Below are 27,124 nucleotides of genomic sequence, written 5' to 3'. Positions count from 1 at the left end.
TGAGAGAGGTGACATACTGGAATAGGTAGCCAGAGGAGTTGTGGATGTCCCATCCCTGGATGGGGCTCTGAACAACCTGATCTAGTTGAAGATGTCCCTGCTCATTGCAGGTGGAGTTGGACTAGATAACCATCAAAGGTCCTTTCTGATCCAAACTACTCCGTGGTCCTGTGATGCGATCCAACAGGCCCAGCCTCACTGCTGACTATCTGATTGCAGGAAAGCCCGCAGGAAATTCAGGCGGGCAGGGAGGTTTAGTGATGTGAAGAAAGATGTTCAAAGAAAGGTCAACAGTATATATAACTCAAGGGGAAAAGCACCTCTATCATGAACTCAGGTGAAACATACCATAGTCAGAAAATGCTCATCCACGCTACCAGCTAGGCTACACAGTTTTAGCACAAGCACTGGGGAGCCTGAGCTGGAGGGTCTGCAGTGGTTAAGAGGAAAAGCAGGAGCAGCATCACAGTAAAAGCCAAATTATAATCTGTATTAATAGGGTTCCCTGGAGAAATGGTTTCCTGAGAATTTCTGGTGGTGGCACGGAGCACTGCCTCAACCTTTCATCCTCTTGCTCACTCCTACCCTATATATACATCCTTTGTGTACGGCAAGTGTGAATTTTCTTTTCTTCTGTCTTTGTACATAGACTTCATGATCCAGTTCACCCTACCAAACCACAAAAGGCAAAGCTGGCATCGCTGAGGGGAGCAGGAACCAGAACTCAGGAAAACGTATAAACTAACACCGAACTTGAAACAAATGTAAGGCTTGAATGCCTGCATCAAGAAGGAAAATTAAGTTTCTGGCCCTCATGTCTCTCCCACTCCAGGACTGTGAAATATCCAGGGAAATGTAATGCTTGACTAGTTGTTTTGATGTTACAGAATGGCACTTTGGACAGTCAGAAATGTGAAGGAAGTTTCCAGGCTCAAATTTTTGGTAAGGACTTGCCCAGTCTGTCTCTTCTGATTAATAAAAATAGATATTCTTAACGCTTTTATAGCTCTCAGGTGGAGAATCGTTTTGGAAAGACTGTCCATACCATTCTGAGTGTTTCCTCAACACAAAAATGCAAAGTCTCATGGGAAGAAACGTCCTGGTGCTAAATACCCCAGGAATGAAAAAGAAAGAAAAGATCCGATTCGAACGGTTTTCAATTTCACACGGTCACAGCCCAGACTGAAACATGCTTTGGGAGTTACTGGGGGATGTGCGCGTGCACCCGTGAACACAGACAGAGCTATCACCGGGAGAACGTGCCAAATGAACCGTCAGGTTATTCCGCTTCCTATGGAGCAGCCCAAGCACCTGGAAACAGCCTATCCCTACAGTGCAAAGCTCTCCGTGGGCTAATCAGAGAGGAACACGGTAAATTAACCCAAGCAAGGCTGTGTGGTGCCATGACTTACACCCCGGGGGCCTCACGGCAGCCTGTCTGGAGGTCTGGTGTCTTCCCCCTGGGCTGCATCATGGGCACATGCCTGCGGCGATGGGGGCCGTACTGGTGTGTGCTTCAAATGCGCCTTGGTGGAAGCTCTCAGCTGCAGCAGGGCAGCTTTTGGTCGCTTCCCCTCGTTACGGCACATTAGATCAAAAAGCAGATGAAATGGAAGTCTTGGGTAGGCGACTGCAGATGAAATACGCCTAAGGGCGAACAACGGAGTGAGATGAAGAAAAAGGTGGCACAGTTACTCCACCTCTCCCCCCTGCTCCTGAGAAACTGAACCTAGGGACAAGGCTAAAAGAGAAAGACAAATGGGGGGGTGAAGCACTGTGGATCCCTAACATTCTGCAGTAGCTGTGAAGAAAACACAAATACATCCCAAAACTCCCCATCCTCTTGTCAAAGCAAGAGCAATGTACACTGGAGCTGATTTTAGTGCTTATCTACTGCAATGAAGGACAATACCAAAACATCAGCTAGTATTTTCTTAATGTAAATAGAAAGCAAACGAGATGACACTAAGATTCAGATTCAGCAAAGAAACTTGAAATACCTATAGCAACCTTTGCAGACAAAGAAAACCTATAGCTCATTCAACATATTTTATTTTAATTCTGTAATTATGAGGACAGAATATTAGTCAGACTTCATTTTATTTTGGCAGCAGCTTTAGAAATTTTCCTGAAGGGGTTCAGTATTGCTCCTTACACAGCACCCAGAACTGAGAGAAACTATGATGGATAGTAAGAAAAAAGGAAAGAAATCACAAAATTGCTAACTTGCCAGATATGGGAAATTATACAAGCCTGAACTACGTTTGCACTTTTGGAAAGATTTTGAGGATTTCTTACAAGAAATACTTACAAATATTGAAATACAGAGAGAGAAGCATTTTACTTCTTACAATTTACTACTTACCAGGTGAAGCACCTAGCCACGTACAAAGACCATGCAGACACCTTTAATCATGACACACTTCTAATGGAGCTGTTCTTCATGACAGTGTTTGTTGCTTAACACAGTCTCAGTGGTCCAGGAAAGGACAGAAGTGACATGACACACAAAACCATAATATTGAGTTAAACAGACCTGCACACACTTGAAAGATTACCTTCAGCCTCAATTATACCACTACAGGAATACAAGACAAAATATTCTCCCAAAAAAAACCCTGAATGCACAAAAAGAAGTCTAGAGTTTATGCTTTATTTTAGAGAGGGGAAAATAAGTTTATTTTTTTAAGTATAGAGAATAACAATTAGCATGAAAGAGGTACAGCTGGCCTGCCTGTTCACATGTCCTGACAGCAAGGGTACATTGATGGAAACCCAGCATCACTTGGTTCCCAAAGGACCACTCCTGCTCCCTCTGCGTGGCCATAGCCAGCATGGTGCAACCTGCAGCAGAGATCCCAGCTTTGCTGACAATGGAGTCTGTCTGCAGCTAGAACTAAACTACCCCTCTAAAGATCTAAGCTGAGCTAACAAAAACAATTTTCTGTCAGCAGCATAGTATCCACACTTGGGATTTTGCTGATGAAATCACAACAGCCAAAGGGGCTGGGTGTTTCCCCATCCAGTGACACTGGCAGAATTGCGCAGCGCTGCTTTGGCTTGAAAGGCTGCAAACCCAAACGTACCCAAAGGCCTGGTGGCAGAAGGTGGTGTGACAAGTACCAGGGCACGTAGCAGGAGTCAGAACGTGGCAGGACAGAGTTTTCAAATTAAACTAAAATTAGCTAAGTTACAAGCATATTGCTCCAGCTCAGGAATCAATTACTAAGTGACAAGGTTAAATGAAACTTTACAGACAACTTGATTTTATTATCCATCTCAGGGGATGCTACTACTTTCCTGTAGGACACAGCACACTGGGCTACACAGGCTACTAGTCCAGTGAGGTCAATAACCCCAATTCTGATGACATTATAAACACAAACAACACGTTCTCTCTAATTTGTTACAGATGCAAACAGATACTGTTTCTTTCAATAGTAAAGAAAAATAAGACTTGGAAAATCACACCGCATACATACAGCTCCAGCTACTCTCCAAGCAAATTAAAGTGCTGGCAAAACTCTTGAGTTATCTCATGAACTTGCTTAATGAACAGAAAATGTGGAAGGCAATGAAATGCTGAATACATTCTGTTTATTGGAACAAATGTAAAGACTTTGTTTGCTTATGTCTGAAAACAAAAGACTTACGAAGAATGATGTATATATGCTTGCTGTTATTAAAACAGGTTTATACTATGACTATTCAGTTCTCTTTCTCAGGGTGTTGCTCCATCCCTTTAACTTAGGGCTAAATACAGCAGCTTTTTAGGATTTCCAGTTGGCAGATATACAGAAATGTCGGAACAAAAAGGCTGACTTTAGCTAGAGAACTCTACAAACATTAAAGTGCTAAGGGACACTTTTTCCCACTAACTTCTGTACTAAACTCATTACCTTGGGTTAAATTAAAGCATGAGTTACCACAAAAAAGTAAGGAGGTATAGTTTTGATCTGAATAATCCTGTTTAGAGGTTGTTTTTGTCTCTGGATATTCACTGTATATTCTGTTTAGAAAAACACAAAGTGCTTGAAGGAAGGCTTTCCCACACATCACTGCCTTGGGACCGCAGCACAAAGAGCCAGCTTATGCTCACCACAGCCATGGCAAAGAGACAGGGATGATTTTTTTCAGGGATACACCCAAAATGCTATAGCTGGTTTTTATTTTTAAGAACACAGACCACTGAAAAACAGATGCCTTATAAACTATATGTGTGACTAAGAAATACAAGGTTACACCTGTGCTTGATAGAATGTAAAAATCTTACTTTCATCCACAGCAATATTCATAGGCATTTCCCCAAATATGAGCTAATTGCATTAGTTCCAAGAAGAAATTAGTATCTGCTGTAGAATAACCTCAACATTTGTTGTACTAAAGCAGTAGTTTTACATACTAAGAAGTAATAACACCCCTGCACTTTAGCATTTTCCACCCAGGAATCCTAATCCACTTTCGAGACAGAACATCTATTATAATCTGTTTTATTACTAAGACCTGTGGTAGGCCCACTATGCATGCACTTCATACCTTGGAAGTGAAGACATAAAGAAATTATCAAAAAATGGAAACCATCACATAAATGCAATTGTGCAAAGAACAGCACTGTAATCTATTCACCACAAAAAGCAATATAAATAAACCACACATGGCTAAGCAAATGTTTTAAGAAGGTTTTTATTTAGTGATTGTATAGCCTGCCAGGGTCTTCTGGCCTATATTTATTAAACAAAAATTGATACTGGAAAAGGTTTTAGATGATTTGCAGACATATATTTACTGACAAGTACAGCCTATTCAGTAATGTCTGTATATGCAAGGAAAAAAACTCAGAATGGAAACGTTTAAAAACAGGAATTCATTAAAATAAAAAACAAAACAAACAAACCCAAACAAAACCAAACCAAACCAAAAAAACCAAGCATGCACATTAAAGTATAAAAGTGCTATCAATAAAAAAAAGACTATTTTAAGTGTGATGCACCTGCAGATGCTAACCATCATATGGGGAAACCAGGAAAGGGCAGCTATACAAAGAAGCACCCAGCACCCAGACAGACCAGCTTCGGACACCGGCTCCTCCACCTAGGCCAGATGCAGCTGGTGTTAGGTGTCCAGGCTAGAGAAGCACCCCATTCACCGTCAAAAGTGAGGATATGGGGAAGTCCCAAAGCTCCTCCTGGAATTAAGCTGCCTTTACTTCCCAAAATTCCCTGTAGCTCACACCTCCTCTGAGAGTGCCCTAGCTCTCACGGTGGGGATTACTTTGGGTGCGTTATGGTACCCCAAGTCCCAGCCTGTCTTTGTGGATCCCTCTCCTTCCCGCTACCTCATCCAACAAAAAGAACCACCAACTGCAGAAGTGCGTGTGGAGCAGGGTACCTTCAGCAGGAGAAACTCAAAATTGTTGCAGCCTTCCGACTAGCTTGTGGTGCTTCCTCAGGGGTGAAAGATGTGCTCAGGAGTCAGCTTTCCTTCTGCACGGGGAGGAGCTCTAGCAGCTGGGCTACTGACTGAATGGGAGCGAGCAAGGGAAGACTTTGCTGCCAGCTGTTGTGTTTGATGATTTATCTCTAGAGGTGTCTGGGCAGCATCGTCTCAGACCAGGTGAGACGGATGCAGATGAACTTTTTGTGTGGAGACCAGAGGGGTCTAGGCCACCAGGCAGTTGCATGACGCTGCAGGCTCATGTGCTTTTGGCTCTCCCCCAGGAACATAATTTTAAGCAAGTGAAGAAAACTAATGGTAATATAAATGACTAAATAAATGGATGCAGCTCCAAGCCTTCAACATACATAATAGTGTCAGGACTAAATGCAACTATAAATGCAGGCGAAGGTTTTTAGACTCCTACTGTACTTCCTAGCAGCTATGCCAACCTTGCAACCCAGGGATCAGGCACCACAGAACGGTATCTACCGTCAAAATGTTATTTCCATTTTTAAAGCTTCTCAAAGCAGTTTTCCTGTGCTCAAGATAATAATTAAGTGGAAGGAATCACTAGTATTAGAAGATGAATCAGAGGCTGGGTTGCTCCAAGGTACTGACAGCTCAAGAGAACTCTCGTATAAATGAAGAGAGAGGGAGGTTTGGAAGAGTATGAACCAAATCAAGTAACATCTTCCTTCCTTCCTTCCTTCCTTCCCAACACCAGGCACTTATCTGCCTGCAGGAATGTGCGGGTTTGCCGTGCGCCAGGCTATTTTGCTTTTTACTTCACAACAGCCAAACTGACCTCGGGAAAACTCCGAGCGGGAGCACGCACTGCGCGAGGGCGGAGCGGCTCCGGGAGAGCCGGCACGACCTGTGCTGGATGCTGGGGGGCGATGGCATCCCCCCCTCCCCTGCTGAATGCTGGGGGGAAATGGTATCCCCCCGACCCCGGCACCTCGCCCCCCGCCCGGCGGGTCCCCGGCGGGACCCCTGTCCGAGGCTCGCCTCGCCCTGCCCGCCCCGGGGGCTGGAAGGCACCGCGGCGGTAAGCGGGGTCCCCGCCGGCGCATCCAGCGCGGCTTCCACCGCGTTTACGGCCCTTTGTAACCGCCGAGATAATCTGTCACAGGGATTTAGGCACCGACAGTCAAACATGCCAAAAATGTCACCACCCACCCGGATTATCCACCCGCCGAAGGACTCGGAAGCGCCGCCACCGCTGAACCTCTCCTCCGCCCTCCACCCGCACGGGAAACCCCCGCTCCCCGCGGCGTGACACCACCGCGGGGGACCGCGGCCACCCCCCTGGCGGGGCGGCCTGCCGGGCGCTGCGCATCCCCGCCCGCCCGCGCTCACCTCATCTTCCCGGCGGCGGCGGCGGCCGGGGCCAGGCGGCGGCGGGGGGGGCTCCGGCGGCGGCGCCGCCCCACTCGCAGCGCCGGGCCCCGCGGCGCTAGCCGGGCCCCGCGGCGGCGGGCAGCCCCTCCGCCGGCCCGGCCATGTTGCCGGCTCCCGCCCGGCTGCGCTGCGTGTGCCGTGTGTGTGGGCAGGACAAAGCGCCGCTGCCGCCCGCCCCGCTCCGCTCCGCGCCGCTCCCACGCGCGGCGGGGCCGCCCCGCCCCGCGCCGCCTCCGCCGGGGGGATGGCGGGGGGAGCCGGCACGGCACGGCACGGCACGGCACGGCACGGCACGGCACGGCACGGCACCCCCCCCGCGGCAGCGCAGGTGAGCCGGGCGGGGCGGGGGCGTGCGGAGCGGGGGCGCAGCGTGCGCGGCACCGGCCGGCGGCTGCGGGCTCCGGTGGCGGGGACTGGCCGTGCCGCGTCCCCGAGCCGTCTCCCGGCTGGAGCGGGGCAGCGCCGCGGGGGCAGCCCCCTCCTCCGCGAAGTGCGGCAGGGGTCCTGAGCCCCCCCGGTAAGGATGGGTGCTTCTGTGCGGGGAAGCGAGGCCAGGAATGGTGTTTCCCGTGAATACTGCGGGGCAGCTGTGTGTGCTGCCCCTTCACCCTTCCCGCTGGCCCCAGCTGGGCTTCCCTGCTGCCAGCCTGGCCATCCTCCGAACCCACCGCCCCCCCCACGCCGGGGCGCCCTGGGCTGCCCCCCACGCAGGTCTTCCCTCTCCTCGTGCCAGTCCCGTCCCCGGCCCTCCGCTTGTTCTCCTGCCAGCCCCCTCCTGCCAGCCCCCTTGCACAGCCCGGAGCACACGGTGATGTTCTCCACCAGTGGGAGCAGCTTCGTTCATTGCAGGTCCAGAGCCTGGAGCTTCCTCTGCCCCTTTCCACACCTCTCTGCCTCTTCCCATGCACCACCCACTAGAAAAAAAAAGATGATACTGCAAGTAGTATCGCTTTAATATCCTCAAGGATCTGGCATGATAAGGGACCACATGCTGCAATTTTTTCTCATCTCTTTCATGCATAGGTCACCATAACTTGTGCTCTTCTCAACAGTAAAGGCTCTTCAGACTGACAATCCATGGGTCCATCTCCCACAGGTCTCTGCCCCTTCTGCATCATCCAACCTAGACACAGAAAACCTCCAACGACCGTGCAGCCCCACAGCAGGCAGTGGGCTTCCAGGCAGCCTGTATGTGCGCATTGCGACTGGAACAAAAAGCGTTTCTGCAGCCCCCTCCCTCCCTCCGTGTGTCTGTGTCCCGATTAATGCCACTCCGATGACCCCCTGAGACCCACCTCCATCCCCATGAGCTGTAGCCCTGCTCCCTGTGTGCCGGGGCATCGTGAGACGGGTGCAGGCGGGGGGGGGGGGGGGGACGGGGACGGGGGAGGTGGGCTGTGGGACAGCGTGTGTGCCTGCAGGGCTCTGCCAGCTGCCAGGGGAATGTGCCCGTGGTGCAGAGCAAGTGGACTGCGGGACCGTGCGGGAGGCAATCCGGCATGGCACAGCCTGTGCAGAAGGTACAGAGCAAAGCAGTGGGGGCCATTTTTAATATTAATACTTTACATTTCTATTTCTCTGAAAAGTTAAGGTTTCAACATATTCAAGCCAATACAACACTTATTTTTACTGTAATAGTAGTTTATGCTACTAGAATGAATGTTGCAAAACTCAAGCCCATAGATTTGGTGCCCTAGAGACCTATTTCACCACTGGCCTGTCAAGCTTTTGCTGCTGCCTACTGCAGCTCCACACCAAATAAAATTATACTACAACAGTAACAGCAATAATATTACAGCAAGATAACCTATAGTAGCAATAATGTGTATGCCTTTTATTCAAGGCCATGATTGTTTGTTGGTGGCTAATGAACATTTGATAACTGCTGTTTTCAGTGATCATTAAGATGTCAAGAAAATAATTAGGGACAGAGTTACTGAAGGGCTGGGGGAGGGAACCCCCACCCCTTCTGTGGCTCATTAGTACAGAGCCCAGCTCATGCTTCCCCTGTCCCATAGCAGGTCTGTGCCATCCTTTTCCCAAATCACCCCACCAATTAATCTAAGCTTGCTTCAGATGAGAAGGTCTCTCCTAAAGAAGCTCTCCCTATTACTAAGGGGCCTCCTTATTTGTTTGAAACCAAAGCTTATAATCCTTTCTTATAAGCAATTATCCTAAATTTCCTAGAAGGCACAATGTATGTTTTTGTATAAAGAAACAACTGTGTCAGACCATGGATCTGATAGGCAGTCTCCCCCGAGTAACACTGGCTTGGAGAAACTCATCCACGTAACCTGTGATGAGGTTGCTGAAGGAAGCAAGCTTATGAAGAAACAATGAGCAAAAATAAAACCCATTTTCTTATTACTATCATCTGATTAATCATTTAGAGTGTGGGTCACTGATCCGTGCATGCAACATATGAGAGACAGCATGAGGCAAGGAGGATGCTTATGAAACTAGAAAGTTTCATGGTAATTGTGCTAGAACTTAAAACATGATTAAAAGAGCACATCCACATGTAAGTTCACTGATAATCTGGGGTTTTTTTAAATGTAATTTCCTTAAAATGATAGGTTTATAACAGACACAAATTAAATAGGCAAAGAAATGTATGTAAATCATGCCATGGTTAAGATATAAAACCAGAGTAGAGCAAAAATGTCTTCTGCAAAGAGTTTTATCTGGGTATGTAGGCTGTGCAGCATAAAGGGGCACCTGATATTGCAGAGAGACTCGTGACTCTTTACAAACAGCTGAAACTCCAACCACCACATGCCCCAGCACTGACACATCCAGCCCCCGGCGGCTGCCCAGAAGGGACTGCAAACAACCGGGTAGGGCACGGGGGTGGTTTCCACCACTCTTGGCTCTGTACCTGCACTGACTTCTGAGAAAAGGTCCTTGGGCAAGTTGCAACACCTCACTGGCTGTAAACTTGTGCAATGTCTACCTTTGCAATGGGTTGGGAGGCTTAATGGCATGTGAGGTGGTTTGAGAACTGATGCAGAAATGCAGAGTATGTGAGGTTACTGGTCAACCACATTGGCCGCTCTATTTATTCTTATATAAAGAAGGAAGAGAGAAAAGGAGAAGACATTTTATGGACTGTCACAGATGCCAATCTTGCCAGACACTAGTAGCCCAGAAACAAGAGAGCAGTGTTAAAAATCTTTGCTGTTATCAGAATCCATGAGGCTTCTTCATCAGCGCTCATGGGCTCAAGTGTCCACCGGGTCACTGTGTTGATAGAAAGATGTGACTGAACCATGTAATAATGGTTTTGCTGGGACAGACCTTACACTATATTGCTATCAGAACTATACACCTTCTAAGACACTTAAAGCTCCTCATTTGTTTGAACACGTGTATAATCTCAGACCGTGGTCTTGTGGATCCACCTGCTCTTTGCCCATGGGGAAATCCTCACCCACCAGGTGTATCTCCATCCTGCTGGCCTCTCCAACCTTCCTGCCCTCCCTTGCACCTCTCCCTAACTGCAAATCCTTCTGCACGGCCCAGCAAAGACCTGCACAAGAGAACTGCTGTCCCTAAGGCCACGTCTTTCCTGGCTGAGACCTCCTGCGTGGCAAACCCTGACGGAGCTGCACCCTCCGGGTTCTGCTGCAAAACCTGCCAGAGGCCTGCACTGCTTGTCACTTCAGGGATTTCATAGGAGGAGGAGGGACGCCCTCCTCAAACAGTCACAGAGCCTGGGGCAACATCCTCTGTAAATATCCTCATATCAGGAGCTCAGGGTCATCCGGCTGTTTTCCTCAGCAAGTCCGTGCCATGCCAAGAGCTGCACGCAGTCTGGTGGTGATTTTTTTCCCACTGAATTGGTCCAGCTCAGAGCTTTCTCTTGAACTCTCAGGCTTTCCTGTGGGTTTGTCCACAAAAACACCTAGCTCTTTTCCAGGAAAATAAATGTCTGCAACAGCTTGTTTTGAACACACGTTTTTTTGGAACGGTTTTCCTATGCATGGAGGATTTAGCCTTGTGAAAGTCACCCTTAAGAGGAATTCATTATACCAATTCATTATACTATGTCCAGTAATGCACATACACATTGACTTCTAAAATACTGTTCCTCAGATGGTGATGTGATTCGTAAGTTGGCCAAACTGAAGCTGGATTTTGGTTTTACAATTTCATGGACACCTCGCTGCAGCTAAAAGGAATAAGAAAATGGAAAGTAGAGAAAAATGAGGGAAATACAGGGGTTTGGGATCTTTTTTAACAAGAAGAGAGAAAAAAAAATACATGAAGAGGGCGAAAATGAGGAGAGGGAAGAATGGAAAAGGGAAAGGAGACAGGAAGGGGGACTGGTATAGGAGAAGGCAGGAAAAAAAATACAATGTTGATATGCCTTATTCTATGTTTTATATAGTTTCTCAGGCGAAGATGGGAACCAAGGAAAGGAAGGGCTCAATTGCACTCTCAGGAGGGTGGCGGGGGATAGCCAGTGCCTTCTCTTGGAAAGGGAGGAGCCCACTGGCACTTCTGTTTTTCCCCTTACACCTCAGGAGAGCAGGGTTTACAACGGTTAGGAAGGCTGAAGTAGGAAGCTGCAGCCTCCCAGGCAGCCAGGAGGAGCTCTGCTTTGCAGGCAGCCCTGGAAACCTGTGACAGGCTTATCTGTTCAAGGCCCTCGGTGATTTTTCCTTAACAAAAGCAGCAGTGTTCTCATGCAAAACTAGCCCAAAAGATCTCAGCACAGAGGCAGCGCTGTGCTCGTGAAGTCAGAGATAGTCGGGACTCTCCAGGCTGCCCAACCGCGTGTGGCCAGATTTTCTGCGGAACGGGAGCTGTGCATACGGGAAATGCCAGAGAGCTTTTCACTTCAACTGAGCCTCCTGTCAGCTTGCTCTCCAACTGTTCAAGCCACAGACAGAGACTCTCAGAGCTCAGCTTCTGCTCTTTTTAGGTGCTGTAAGGAGGCCAAAACACTTGAACCTCTGGCATAATAACCTCCCGTGTGGCTATAGGCTGATGCCATAAATTCGAAATTGTGATGTCAATGAAAGCTGCTGAAAAGGAGAAGCTGGGCAGGAAGGAAGGAGCCCTAAAACATTGACATTTATCTTAATGAGAAACTGGATCCAGAACGAACAGCCAAAGCAATTGATTTTGTAGAGAGAGGCATTCTCCTCAGGCTGCCTCAAGGAGACGGTTCCCTCCTCAGCACATCTCTGTGGTGCGAGGGCAATGCGAGGCAATGACAAATTACAATAATCTAACATAGCTGCAGAACTCACCCAGCCTTTTTAATTTCTGCTTTCTAACCATAATGACTGAACAGCCTGAAGGAGATTTCTTTAGCCTGCAACCTGGAATCTGGAGCAAACGTAGCTCACGCAGCGCTGACAGCCAGAATCCACAGAGCAGCTGAATTTACTTCCCTCTGGCTACATGTTTATTCCAGGTGATTCCACAGGTCAGATTTTAAAAACGTTCATCTCTTAGAAGCTCCTGCTAAAAGCCCATCCACTTGCACGGAGACACAGAAAACAGGCCACCATCCTCATGGTTACAACCTCAGCACCTCAGACTAGACCCAAAGAGGCAGCCTTTAAGGTACAGATATGTCCGCTACAAATGAATGGACATGTCTAATTTAATTTCATGGAGATAGCCAAAAGCTGGTAAAAACAAACCTGCACCAAACTGGGACTGTGGAGCTGATGGGGACGAACCACTTTTCATGGAGTCCACGACCTCAAATAACCACTCAGGGAAAATGCAAGGTCCAAAGAAGTGCCTACAAAGACTGGTGACACCAAGAGCATAGTGGCTCTGTTGAAAGGAGGCACCTTCTTAGACTTCCACATTCGGCAGGAGACCAAGGGGAACCCACAACGCTGGGAGTAACCCTGATTGACCAAGGTCCCCCCAGTGGCTTTCACAGATGAGCCCATCGATACCACCACTGACACAAATAAGGTCTACCAAACTTCATGCCAGATGGCAGCTTTGGCTGAACTGTCATCGATACCTCCACATGTAAATTATCACTTACTTTTCACCACAATTATTTAATGAATTCAGAGGGGGCAAAGTTGTTCCACTAAGAAAAATGAATTTGCCGCAGAACTGCATGGCTAAGGAGAAACATCAATCTCTCCCAGCAGCAGCATGAACCAGTAATGTACTCACTCACCCGGCAGCCAGCAGCCTCCATCCACAAGCAGACAGATCTGGGTGTGATTCTGTCCTTCCCCTTAGGGGTCAGTTCCTCCTCTCCCACCTTTTGGGCTAGGAGATGCTCTGGCTTGGGGCACCTCTTCTGCAGGGCAGCCTGCTGCAGCTGGAGCGGCGCAGCACCCATCGGACCGCTGCAGCACCGTTATGAATCCCGGCCAGTAATGGGAGAAAGATTTCTGTTTAGGCTTCTTGTAAGTCTGTTCTTTTCACTAGTAATTAAAGTGACATTTTCCCTGCCATCTGCAGGATTTTTGAGGATGCAATCAAGAGATCTGTCAACAGCCCTAGTTCCAGGGACAGAGGAGAAAACACAGCAGAAAGACCGCCTGCTTCTCTGAGCACTGTCTGAAGAAATGAGAAATGCCAACCCTGGCAAAAAAGGGTCTGTTTGCCCTTGCAAGCTATTGTCACGTGAATAATTTTGAAGGGAAATGATATCCTCAATATTAATTCTTCTGAAGAATAAATTTCATCCAAACATTTCACATAGGAAATGTGACCTTGTATTAATTAGACTAGTAAAAAAATCCATTTTATCAAAATTGGCTTGCTTCATGAGAGGATTTTTTTAATCATTTGAAATAGTGGGGTTTTTTTAATTCACTAACATTGAAAAATTATTTACTTTCTCTTACATTTATCTCCTTTCTTCACTGCGGTGTTTGGGGTTTTTTTACTTTATTTTTTTAATACAGTGATTGATTTTTGTAGAGCACCAAAGCTGGAAATTGTTAATACCTGTCACATTTCAACAACCTGTCAAAACAAAGCACTTCCAAAAGTAGCTATGTAATAATCATCTTTCAGGCAGTAATTCAAATAGTACATACAGAATTACGTTGAAAAAGGCTGTAGTTTTGATATAATACAAATATGTGTCCTTTGGGAGTAAAATAAATACACAAAAACAGGCAGGAGAGGTAAACAAAATAGTGAAAAGCCTCTACTTGAAAATGGGCGATGATCCTAAAACCCAGATTGAAGCTATGCTTGTGTCTAAGCATATAGAAGAGGGAGGAAGAAGTCTTTTGAAAGCATATGTATTGTTTTCTGAAAAATTTAAGACTTGGAGAATAGCTATTACCAACTTCAGTGGCTAATCACTTTGAATATCCTGACACAGAGGTGTTACCTGAACACGCATGCTCATCATTCTGGACAAACACGACAGTCATACTGTAGTAGTGAGTGTAGGATCACAAAATCCCGTTGCTAAACACCATAGAGCAACAGAGAAAAAAAATCCCTACCCTAAAAAAAAATCTTTGAAAATGTAAGTATGTGAAATACATGACAGGGCTGCCCACAGACAAATGGAGGGCAATCGAGAACCAAGGAGCCAGTGCTGCTCACCTCGGGACACTCACGAGGAAGGCGGGTGGGCAGGGGGGAGGGAAGGGGCTGAAGGCAGGCGCTGTCCCCGATACTGGCAAGTGCAAGTTAAAGAAGCAGCGTGGATACAGATATGGTATGAAACCAGGAACTCGGCCCCCAGACGGTCAGAGAGGTAGGCCGGGCTGCTGGTTTTATAAGCAGTTAAGGGCAGCAACATGTGCCAGTAAGGGCTAACTGAGATGGATGCAGTGCTGGAAGCTGAAGTCGCAGATGAGCGATGCTAGAAATAAACGGGGAAAAAAGCAAGAAACAGGAAAAAACAGAGGAAAGTTGAAAGGGAGTAGCTGAACGCTTGGTAGACAACAGCAACACACAAGGGACATGAAGAGATGAGTGTCTTCTTTGAGCAGCACTACACCTGGCACAGCCAAGATCAGAAGAGGGAAGGAGCAGAAGCAGCAGCCTGGCCGTAGCTCCAGCCGTGGACTTGGAACCAGCCTTATGCTACAAGGAAGGGCAGGAGAAGCCAACTGCTGCAGACGAGTATCAGCTGAAGGAATCAGGTGTAAGAGACCCATATGCTGCCGATGGAATGAAATGTGCAAAGGTCAGAATAACTCTTTCCTTCTTTTTTTGCTTTTTTCTTTTAAACAACAAAAGAAAGAGGACACTCCTAAGAAAACAAATAAATGCAAGAACTAAGGAACAAGGGTGGAAGTGGGGAGAGCTGAAGATTATATACAACAATGGCAAAATTGTGTAGAATTTCCTGGATAAAGAAAGAAGAATCACTTTAACAGTCGTCAAACGGATATCTGGCTCAAGATGTTACCCACCGTTTGCCAATTCAGCTAATAACGTTTATCAGGTTCTCGTAGAGGAACAAAGACACATTTAACAGCAAAAGTTAGAGAAGCAGCAGAGGCACAGATGGGATGGGATTGTTGAAAATCCCCTTTGATCAGTAACCCTAGGGATGAACTTGCAGGATTCCTCATCTATTTCTTGTAAGGGATAATAGTTTAAAATGAAGAAAAGGATCACAAATACGTTATTACATCCCAAGAGCAGCACCATGGGAGAAGGATGAAAAGGAAATGAGCCAACCCAATTTGCAGCTCCTGTTTTCTCTGTTGCAAGTAATGACAAAACACCTACAATTCTGAAAGCAGAAAACCTGCAAGCACCCTCTCTGCAAAAGCAAAAAAAAAAATAAAAAAAATCATAAACAGAAGGTATTGTGGCATAATCAACCAAGCACCCAGACAAGATGAGAAGAGCTGTCACTTGTGTATTACAACCTCTTAGGATTGGATTAACCCTGGAAAGGGTAGGAATATTATGCTGTAGTTTCACACACAGAGCGAGATTGACATTGCCATCACAAGAAGTTGTCCCAGTGCTCCTCCATCTCTCTTTTATTTTCTTCTCCACATCTCCTTCCTCTGCACAAGCTCAGTACAAGGACTCATACAGCTGCACAGCTAAATCAGATGAGGAAACCGAGAAAAGGGTTCTTCTGTTTTGTAGTAGTTGTTGTTTGCTTGCTTGGCCTTTTTTTTTTTTTTTTCACCCAAGAACTGATTTTTTGATTTTAACCTGGGTCCGTGTCCCAGCTGGGTTCTCCCTGTGGCCACAGTAACTCTTGTGCTCCTGCATGTGATGGGAAGAAGCAGCTGGGGGCAAGACCTCTTCCTTCAGTGACAGTGCTAGATAACGTCAGGTTAAAGTGACCCTGAAACCCTGGCCCTCCCCAGTCTTGCCTGAGGACAAGTTCCTAACACAGAGAAACTGTCAGGAGCTCTTGCCGTGAGCGTAACGCTCTGCAGTGGAATGACACTCCTCCACCAGCCAAGTGCTCGGAAATAAGTGATGTGCACTTGGAGGCAGAACCAAGGCAGGTCGTAGGTGTCCCCGTCCCTGCCATGAAGCTGCAATTCCACTCTCTAGGTGTGCATTATGGATCACACTCCCAGGGTCATGGTCACACATGAAATTGTGTCCCCCAAGAATCTAGAATTTATTCCCAAATATTTTCAAATGTGGCTGTAATAGAGAAATCACAAATGTGTGTCGTTAAGTAAAAGCCTGTCTCTTCTGTAAGTATTCTGTGTTGAAACAAAGGTATTTTTCTAAACAGGAATAATGCATTGAAAATTCACTTTAATACATGTTTATTGGTGTCCTGCACTTTCAGTGTAGGAGGTTGGAGATGTAATAAAAAAGTTTCAAAATTTATTGATTCCATTTCATTTAGATCACTCTAAACAACCAGTGCTTTAGAGTTCAGAGAATTAACGTTTACTGTCCATTACAAGCAAAATTTTAATATTACCTTTTTCGAGTCCACTTAGAACTCCTCTCTTTTAAAATACTTCAGATACATTCCTCAAAGTAAACAATACATTTCAATCTGTGTCACAATCAACATTGATAAGGCCTTCTTAACCATTTTATACCACCTCCACTATTACTTCATTGCAAAACACAATCTTATTTCATACTATAAATATCCATCCATGCACAAAACACAGGGGCCAGAAGTTACACATTAATATCTCATGTAGGCTTCCAAGACTTCCTTTACCCTCTGCAGGTTTATGGTACACTTAAAAAGATACCTTTAGACTTGGTCTACTTGGTCTTAAAATACAAATATACAATATCCATAAGCATAAAAAAGTAAAGCTAGATTGCCTTACCATTTGTTATGAGCTGCTAAAATCTTATACATGTACAATATAGCATCATGCTGATTAATATACATATTAGTTAAATATATCAACCAATTATGGGGATGTGGCCAAGCTTTTTTGTTTTGTTTTCCAAAAGAAACTGTTCATACACAAGTAAAAAGGTTTTTGATTTAAACTCATATGGAATACCTGAACCACACAGACATCTGTAAACCCTGCTGAGATACTCAGGTCAAACTGAGGCATAACCTGCTGATTCACTTGAAGGGGAACACAACTCCTCACGGGTGATACGCAAGGTCTGCTATTCCCAGGAGAATGCAAATTTACCAGCATTCACATTTTCAGGTCTAGAACACTAACTTTTGCATCTTACATCTCGGTCTATACTTCTGCTATCTATTCATCATCCTCCATCAGAAACAATTTGGTACCTCGACATTGTCATAGTTTTTTTCTAAATAAGTAGCCATACAGTACAAAGTGTAGATAGTGAAACAAATAAGCACATATATACAGTCTTTGAAAGGCATTTTTGTGACCATTTTAGCAGTGTTTATAGGAAACATTTAAGATAGTCACATTCTGCTGATACCACTGTATTGCAAACTGTCAAGCCACATTTCTTATATTAAACTTGTACTGCGTTGTATATTGTACAACAGAAAAGAAAATGATCATCCTTAAGGTGTGACACAATGAGAAAAAAAAAAAGAAATCACTAGACTGAGTAAGGTAACCAGCACAGGGCTTAATTTTCCTGAGGTTTGTAAGAATTTTTTAAACAAAAATCACAGTGACCAGGCTAAACTGCAAACATACTGTTAAGTTTTAAATATACAGTTTATACATAAGTTCTGTGCATGGTTGACTCAACTGTGTATGTTCACACTGATGTTTCCTTTAAATGACTCGCCACTGCATAATACTTGTATCTTTTCCGCCTGTGGAGATGAGGTGGGTGTCTTCACAGAGAAAATCTACATTAGTTACATGACTACTATGTCCACCGTACACGTGGCTTGGAGCCTAGAAAACACCATATTAGTGAGAATATAAGCTGTCATAAAAACATATTGTTATAAAAGAACATTCATACAACAATGAAACAAAGACATCACATCATAATCTTAAAGTATTTTAATATTAAATTAAGCTTTAAATTTAACCGTAGTCCCAATCAACCTTAAGACCATCCCTTAGGTATATGCATATTTCCGTTTTTCCTTTGTCTTTTTTTTTTTTTTTTTTTGTGTACATAGGAAAACAACATCTAATGCATTTGTGCAAGTTATGAAAGTAAGGCTTTTGGAAATATCTTACCCTAAACTGTGAACACGGATATGAGAAGAGATGCACTTTGCCAAAGTCATCCCCTGTTGATAGCAGTTTTCTCCCATGTGATCGACAGACAGCATTGATATCTGTTCCATCTGAACCTTCAGGCCATACACCTGAAACACGGAGGGACTAATTAAAGGTTTTATAAAGGAAATAAAAGAGACAGCTTAAGTTTTTGTTAAAATATTATACAGGATTACTTGTTTAAAAAAAAAGGAAAAAAGATAAAACTATAAAAATAACTGGGGCCGAGTCAGTATGCATACTTCAGTACCAGATAAAGACCAGATCCTAATAGGAAATCAAGCACATAAACAAATACTTTATTTCCTCTAGTCAGCAAAGTGCTTTTTGCTCTGAAAAAAAGAATTCTGGTGACTTACGGTCATGTGTCTGAGCCTAAAAGGGTTTTTGTATGGTTATAAAGAAAAATAACAGCTAACACTTTTATTTTCCCTTCTGCTTATTTGTGAGCTAACATACTTCCTTCATACTAGTGTAGTCTAAAAACCTACCTATGTATTATTCAACATATTTTGTTGTATCACTAAAATCTAAAACCTATGAAACAGGAAATTGTATAGTTTTAAATGTTATTTAGTTATTAATAGATCGAAACTCAACCTACTATAAATTTTTTAAACACTTTTGGTTTCCTGTAAGTAAGCCTCCGTTCTTCCTCACGTACTCTACTCCTTGCTGTTCTTGCACAAAGTGGTGTTCTAAAATTAAACTGTAAGCTCATTGCCGCAAGGACCAAATCTATGCACCACATCTTTAAAGCCTCTGAGTACTTGCCTGGAATAAATTGTAATTGCAATAAAACCCAACCTGTTACTGAAATTTCATTTTTTTGGTATGCAGTACTGTGGGGTTATTTTTATGATTTTTCTAAGTCAGATTTTATCTAATCCTTACTCAACATAAACGGTACCTAACTTACAGAGACTACTGATGTAATCAGTTATAATGTGTGTTCTCCTGTTATAATTTGGCAAAAAACCCTGCCTTGGCTTGGTGTTATGATTTTTCAGTGACTGCTGCTAAGTCACACAGCCACCGCAGCGTCCCCCTGAAGCCCAGCCGCTTGAGCGCGTCATCCTCCTTCGTTGCCATTACAGGTCAGGATGAGACAGTTGCTGCTCCCCCTGCCTGCCCTCCTGTCTCCTGGAAGGCTGCTGATGCCAGTGGGCAGGGCAGGCATGCTCCGCTTCTCCTTCTTTGGGCTGCTCCTAACACCAAAGGGGTCACCTGCCCTGCACGGTGGGAACAGCTAGCCTTTGATCCCCATGTAATTCTTCCCAAATACAGCCTTTGCATCATTGCACCGCAATTCAAAAGCACTAAGGAAGCAGTGATAACATGTCTTTATAAGGAATTGCAAATTGTTGTGAATAGAATAAAATGAAACGCAAAGTACTGATTTGTGGGCTGCCCCTAACTCTCCTGATGTGTGCGGAAACACCTCTCTGCTAGACCAGGGACAGTAAAAAAGAGGCTTAAAGAAAAGGAAGGTGCAAAGAAGAAACACAGTAATTGCTATTCATGGAATTACGAACATGTAGAATAAAGAGACGCTAAAAAGCTGTTTTAAATAACTGCTTTGACAAAAAGGAGGCTGTATGAACATCAGATGCTAGCTGAAATGAGGCAGGAGTCTGCTCAAGAGGTCACTGTGACAGGCTGAAGATAACCCCTAAAGGAAATGGTTTAAAAAATAAGATTGTCATTTTGAAATGAAGAAAGGATTATATCAGGGTTTTAATTTGAGACTCCGTGTTCTTTCAAAATTCAGTCCTGCACATCACTGTCAGTTTGTCTGATATACAAACTGAATCCCCTTTGCTGAAAAATTAGTCCATTTTGTCTTCTCATCCTCTGTAGATGTGAAAGGAGACCATTTCCTTTCTCTCATTTGAAGACTGATGCCATGCTTTTTTCTCCTCCTCTGCTCTAAAATTCATTCATTACATCTCTTCTCCCAGCACAACATTTAGATGGATAATTATTCTTGCTAGTCAGCACATTTTCTGTTGGTCCAGCATGCAAAAACCAGAAGCAGCTATTCCAGCTGTGACTGAAACAGATACTCTTAAATAGATGATTACTTCACATTTTGCATGGCATCCTTTTCATTATAGATCCCACTAATGCCTTTCCTACAACAGCATAATGATGTTGACTCACGTTCAGTTTGCACGCAAGAGTCATCTGATCTTTCCGTGCAGACCTGCTCTCTTGCTTGCTCGCCTCTGTTTTGTATTCGTACATCTGGGTTCTACTGTTCAAGGGTGTAAACTATTTGTCTCTATTGAATTGCCTCCTTTTTTCATACCATTCCGTTATTTCTCAAGACAACTTGCTAATCCTGCAGCTTCACGCCAACTACAAATTATACGTGCTATTTTATCATCCCTGCTATTAATAAATATATTCAAACAAACATAATATTCAGCATACAGTCTTCCAGCCAGTTTTGAACCCAACCAGTCTGGAGCTCTGCTTTGCTTGCAGTGTTGTCAGGCTTTGCACAGCATCTTAGATTTCTTCTGTTCCTGTCCTTTAACTCAAATACTAATTTTTCCAAACCAGGCAGATGATGTGAACTGATGCCTTGGTTGCACACCCAGCAGCACATGGCTCGTGCAAGAGCATACAGCTCAGTGAGTGTTTTAAAGTCTTCAGTCCTTCACGTTTACATGTGTTTGTACCACTAAAAAATCCTCCCTTGAACACACTTCTTTACATACTGTTGATTTGCAGTTGAATCATCTCTAAACGTTTCCAGGCTGACTAATCTGTTCCCATGCTTGAAGACAGGTGTTCAACAGGTCCAAGTTCACTTTCCCCCCTGCACTGGTTATGTTGATCTGCAGGTGCGACTCACACTATCTGAGATTTTTACGTGGTCCTACTAGTATGAGAAAATATCCCCAGTTTCAGTCAGCCAGTAGTTACTGAAAAATCAATATACGAGAAGCCTCACATCCTGGATGGTGTGATTGCTTCATCCTATGCCTGGCGGGGCAATCTGGACAAGCATCTGAAGACTGTTCATAGTGGCTGCTCTGAGGCCCCAAAATAAAATAGCAGAGTGACTGGTAACATTACTGGACTGGTTTCCCATTTATAATTTATGAGGTTCTCCAATTTATTATTCTAGCCACTAACTTTGCACTTTATCCTCTCCATATGGGCTCTGAAGGTAAGTACACGATTCTGCAGATACTGTATTCATTCTTCTCCATTTTTCCCGTACTTTGCCAGTTCTCTATGAGGTCCTGAAAATAAGTACTAATGGTCTTGAAATTACGCTAACCAGTGGTTTTTACAGATACAACAAGGTTCATCACACTCAGGTACTTCAAGAATATCTAACAACTTTCTAGTCTACTCTTTTGCTACTGAAAGCGGAGGTCTTAGCCTTTCATTGCTGGCACTAACTGGGTTAGCCATCAGATGGTAGTAAGTCTTCTAACAAAAACATATTAAGAAAGAAAAAAAAAAAGCATAAAGTTTTTTAACACTTCAGCCTTAGCAGTGTGATCTCTCTCTTCCACATAGCAGACCAATATTGTCATTGGCCCTTCTATTATTTCTGTGCTTGTCACAAGTATGCATTTCTGTTCAGGCTTTGTTTATGTGTTGCCTTGGTCCTCCAACAGCTTCTACTTCCTGCATTCCTCTTCCTTGCAGAAGGTCAACAGCAGCTTAACCAAATTTGTGCCTTGCTGCAACTCCTATGTTTCCTCTGGGATGGCAGTTTGTGTGCTTCGTACCATCTAAGGAACTGCCGCATCTCGCCTCTTCTGCAACTTCAGATCTTCCCTAACAGGGCTTTGGATTTTTTGCAGTTTGCCTCCCTGAAGTCCATTATTTTTATTTCACTGCTCTTTCTCCTTCCTGTACTAAGGACCACGCCTCCCTAATTCTACAGTCATTCCTACACAAGATGCATTCGCATTCTCAGCAAGTTCTTTCCAACTCCCCAAAATCAAATCTGGAAGAAACTCCCCTCTCAGTGCTTATCTATTTCCTGTATCAGAAGAATTTTGAGTACTTGCTGGTTAGCCACAGTACTGCAGTTCCTTTCCCAAAAGACAATGGAATAGTTAAAATCTCACATCCTCAGCTATTTCTGTGATTTGACTGATTCTGCTAGCTATTAAAAAATTCCATTCATTTGATCTTTCTGGAAGGATGGGCAACAGTATAACCCTGCCACCATTAATATTATTTTTTTTTAATCTATAACTATCATGCAGTACCTTTGTAACTTCCCAGTCTAAACCTAACTGTGTAGCTATGAATCCTCGTTGTGTATGGCACCACATTCTCTCCTTGTGCATTGCATATAATTTCTGAGTAAGTTCCATCCTTTTACTTTTAAATTCCATTAACCTGGTGAACATTCTCACAATCTCTATAACTACTAAAATGATAATTCTGATAATTATTGCTATTAGCAGCTACTTTTATTTATTCCTCATCGTTGTTGCTGTAGCTTACAATAAACCAATTCAGCATGGGGGACTGTAAGTATAAAAAGGTATACGAGGCTTCCACATGTTCCCCATTGACCCAATAAATTATTTTGTTCCAGTCTAGCTCCAAAAGCTGATCTGTTGCGAGGGGGAGGTGGGGGGGGACGGGACCCCAGGTGTGACACTCCTCTCCTATGACCTTCTATGCACTAAACCAGTCCCATATTCTCATAGCACTATATTTTGCATGAATCCAAATTATAAGGTAAGGAGTACTCACCTGAATTATTTAGCATCTCAGAATATCTGAACCCGTGATGCTGAATGCAAAGACATCGTAGCTCTGTAGCTGTGTATGAGGTATACCCAGACCCCAGGAATATGTTAATAGCTGCATAAGGGCCATCATCCCTCATATGAGAAACACATTATGTCAACATGCTGCCAGTCTTCTAGGATTTCTTCCTTTTACTACATCTGTGTGTTATAGCAATACCCAAGCACTGCTTGTCAGTTAAATTATACAAAATTTGAATGTGTCTCCCAGCATATTGCTACTGCCATCCATCTCTAGGCTGTAAAAACATGTCCTTTGTGGCTGCCTTCAAACACATCACTGCATTTACTCTGCTTGAAACATGGGTGAAGATCTTCCTTGCTTACTGCTTGCTTATACTAAACCAGACTCCTCTGAACTTCTACCATGGCTTCCTATTTTATCTCAAGGACTCAAAGATTTGAAGCTTCTCATACTCAGCTTTTGCAATGATCTATCTAGTTCCGCATGCGTTGTGAAATGAGTACCAAGCTTCAAAGCACACTGGGGAAAGCAGCTCCTTCAAAACTGGCTAAAGACAAGTCCCGTGGAAACAAACCATGCCGATTTTGTTACGTTTTTCTTCTTTCTTCTTGCATTTCTTTCACCTAACTTAATCACTATATGTTGTAACAAAGTACATTGTAAGTACTTAATGACAGAGACCATCACCTGCTTTGTGTTTGCACAGTAACTAGTGCAAATGAAACTGGTTCAGGTAAGGAGATTTGGCCCAGTAGCTGCCTAAATAAACGATGGTTCCATAGAACTGACACTTTAAATTCAAAATTATGAGAAGCAGCTCTAGTGTGACAGAAAGGGCAACGTGTGATTTCTTTCTTGTCTCCCACTTATGTTGTAATTTAACATTTGTACTTGAAGCTAGCAAGAATATTAAATCAGAGTCTTTCTGGATTGAAATAAGCGGACAGATTGTAATAAAAATGGCATAACAGAAGTTCTGTATTTTTCCCTGAAATATGAATAGTCATGATGGCAATCCAAGTGTTTGTTAATAACAAGAACGGTAAAAGCTTTTAAGAGGAAAGATACTTACCAAAAACATGGAATCCTAAAGTACAGGTGTAAGTGGCCCATTCTATATCTCTAGTTGTTTCAACACTCACAACTTGCTTACAAGCAGAGGGAATCCCTACAAAAGAAAAAAACCCAACCACATGATAACATTTTTAATTCTCAAATTGTATACGTTTTTGATTGCACCAGATGAATTAAAACATATGGTCTACCTTGGCAGTTACATGATCTCATTTAAATTTTAAATCTGTATTAGACTGCCTGAACTTTGCACAAAAGGACTAAATATAATTCTTACTCACAGTATAAGATTTCATAGTCTCCTGAATTAGACACAAGATATTGTGAATTAACAGACCAATCCAGATGAGTAATGAAGCTAGAATGACCCTACAAAGAGAAAAGTATTGTATTAACTGCACTAACAGTATCTTTCCATGTGACAACATTAATACAGGGCTACAAAACATACTAAGGTTGTTAATATTGAACAAGGAGAAAAAAAGGTTACTTACCGAGCATTTGCCAATTCTAGTGTATTTTCTTCCATTTTCACTTACGCCATATATATAAATACAGTTGTCATGGGAACCTATTGCCAAGAAGTTTCCATCTATAAACACAAAAGTGAAATGTAATTACTCCCCTAAGAAAGAATTTAGGCTAATTTTGAAAACTCAAGTGTTTCACAGACAAGAGGAACTGTTCTTAAAGGCCTTGATATTGAAAATGAAAAAAAAAACCATATTTTTTTCTTTTTCAGTTGGATATCGATGTATGTTTCAAGATTACAAACCAGCAAGTTTATACAGCAAATACTACTGTTAAAAACACATGACACTGCTAGAAGCAGCTACAGTCCATTTAGGGCCAACCTGATTGCAACAACCTGCACTGTTAAGTCATATTTGTGGGTTTTTTTTTCTTCCCAGTAAAACCATATTAACATGTGGGGGAGGGAAGGAGGTGAAAAGAAAACCAGAGCTTGAGGCACCACCCATTCAGTGTTACCAATGTTTCATGGAGTATTTATTTTCAACTTCAAGTACGGCAAGTGGGAATTATTTAAAAAAAAAAACAAACCAACCCAAATTTAATAAAAAAATTCAACACTTCTTTTTTTTCCCCAGTAAATAAATGCTCTCAAACCTGGTGAGTAACGCATTACAGACAGCTGTTCGTTTCCATCTGTGTGTACAGTGACCAAGTCTTTTGTTTCTGTGTCAAACACAAACCACCTGTTGTAAATACAGAAAGAGACAAATACATCATTCCATAAGGAATTTCAATCTACTGTAATCTTGACCAACTTTTCTTCTGTCAAAATAGCAGAAGTTTTACACCAAGAAAAGAAAAACAGCAACTGCTACTCAGTTTGGTTTATTTTTACTTTAACACAAGGATAGTCTCTTTTCCATGCTTTTTAACCAGAAAAATGATCACACATTGACCCTGATATCAATCTTCAGATTCTAGTCTGTTTTACTGCGTCATGCATTAGAATAAAGTAAGCATCACATATAATGACCATTCTCCTTTAATGACCCTTCTCTATCCTATGCTGATATTTGAACTGATGCCCACATTAAATCCTAAAGCAAAGAAAAACACAAGCAAGAACCAGGACCGTTCTCTTCTGATAGAAGGATTAGCTTTATTTATTAACTTATTTTAAGTGAATTAGCTTTTACTTTTTAACTAATGTCATTAATTTTAATGAACCAAAATTAAATTTGTGGACAAAGGACAAAGATGAAATTTGCATGTCAATACTTGCATCAAATTATTAAAGGCAAAGAAAAGATTCCTTGCAAAGCTTCTCCTTTTTATTTACTTTGTTTAGTAAATAAAGTAAATTTAGTAACTCAACTAAATCCTTTATTTAGGATTGATATACAATCCGAAATAATCTTGGCTCATAACGTATGAGTATCCTGTATGTTCTCAGTTAAGTGGAACTGTTTTCAATACTAACAGCAAAGTCTGCCCTCAAGTGACATGAGAGGATGAAGCTCTGGGAAGGCACTCCTCCCTCCTATGACAGACAACCAAGGCTGAACCCCAGGTCTGCTGTTGACCCATTATGTGACCAAGGGTTCAATCTGCCCGGTACAATGGAGTTACTACCTTTCACCTTGGTGTTGTCTGCCTTGTTCAGGCCTTACGCTCTTCAGGCAGAGCAAGTCTCTTAATATGCATTTTTATGTTATGTCTAGCACAGTGTAATATTTGCCAAATTTTTGTTAAAGCCTCTAGTTGTCACTGCATTAGACATAATAAACCACTTACTAAATTATCCAACGAGCAACTTTTTCCTATGTGACTCCCTCTATGCTGCCCTACAGCCCCCAGAGAAGATCTCTGTACGCATCTGCAAAGTCAACTCAGCCTCTCAATCTTCTCCTTTAGCCTCTCCTTTGCCATGATGGACAAAAAGGTTTAACATTTAGGTCAGCGGTATAGTGACAGCACCTCCCACGCACGGTCTTCCGCTAACCTAGTCTTCCTGCCCTGTCCAAATCCATCTCCTCCCACTGATCTTAGATTGCTGCTCTCCCAGGGCAGAAACCACATCTTCATTCTGTGTTCAAGCAACACTCAGCACACACAGGGTGCTCCAGCACCAGGGTTTCTAGGCACTAAGGCAATACAAATAGATTTCACCCTGAAATTCAAAAGAAATCAAGGGGATAAACAGGATCATGCAAACACCTGAAACGAGAATGGGAACTTGGATGTGAGCTGGAAAAATCATGTAGTGTTTCTTGGTGCCCCAAGTGTAGCTCTGGGCATCTTACCTTCCAGTCAGCGTCCCTACTGCAACAACAGATGCTGAAGGATGAAAACCTGAAGACTGTGCTGGATCCTAAAAT

The 27,124-nt window shown here is 43.5% G+C and overlaps 2 protein-coding genes across 14 annotated transcripts in view; both read right to left on the bottom strand.

The window, feature by feature from the left end:
- The window catches only part of EVL (Enah/Vasp-like), a 157,179-nt gene extending 150,186 nt beyond the window's left edge, over positions 1 to 6,993 (bottom strand). The window contains exon 1 of the mRNA XM_055794364.1: positions 6,796 to 6,993. Within this exon, the coding sequence (XP_055650339.1) occupies positions 6,796 to 6,800 (5 nt within the window). The 5' untranslated portion in view covers positions 6,801 to 6,993. The remainder of the gene's footprint in view (positions 1 to 6,795) is intronic.
- Positions 6,994 to 16,533: 9,540 nt separating this feature from the next.
- EML1 (EMAP like 1) overlaps positions 16,534 to 27,124 on the bottom strand; it is a 130,489-nt gene continuing 119,898 nt past the window's right edge. For all 13 annotated transcript variants that reach the window (XM_055794299.1, XM_055794330.1, XM_055794312.1 and 10 more), the window contains 7 exons: positions 27,050 to 27,117; positions 25,401 to 25,489; positions 24,767 to 24,864; positions 24,554 to 24,641; positions 24,271 to 24,366; positions 18,396 to 18,526; positions 16,534 to 18,101 (listed from right to left, as the gene is read on the bottom strand). In XM_055794299.1, coding sequence (XP_055650274.1) covers positions 17,976 to 18,101; positions 18,396 to 18,526; positions 24,271 to 24,366; positions 24,554 to 24,641; positions 24,767 to 24,864; positions 25,401 to 25,489; positions 27,050 to 27,117 — 696 coding nt within the window. In that variant the 3' untranslated portion in view covers positions 16,534 to 17,975. The remainder of the gene's footprint in view (positions 18,102 to 18,395; positions 18,527 to 24,270; positions 24,367 to 24,553; positions 24,642 to 24,766; positions 24,865 to 25,400; positions 25,490 to 27,049; positions 27,118 to 27,124) is intronic.

This window comes from Falco peregrinus, chromosome 1 (assembly GCF_023634155.1).
Source record: "Falco peregrinus isolate bFalPer1 chromosome 1, bFalPer1.pri, whole genome shotgun sequence".
NCBI lineage: Eukaryota > Metazoa > Chordata > Aves > Falconiformes > Falconidae > Falco > Falco peregrinus.
The sequence above is the reverse complement of the archived record's forward strand: the minus strand, read 5'-3'. Positions and strand labels throughout refer to the sequence as shown.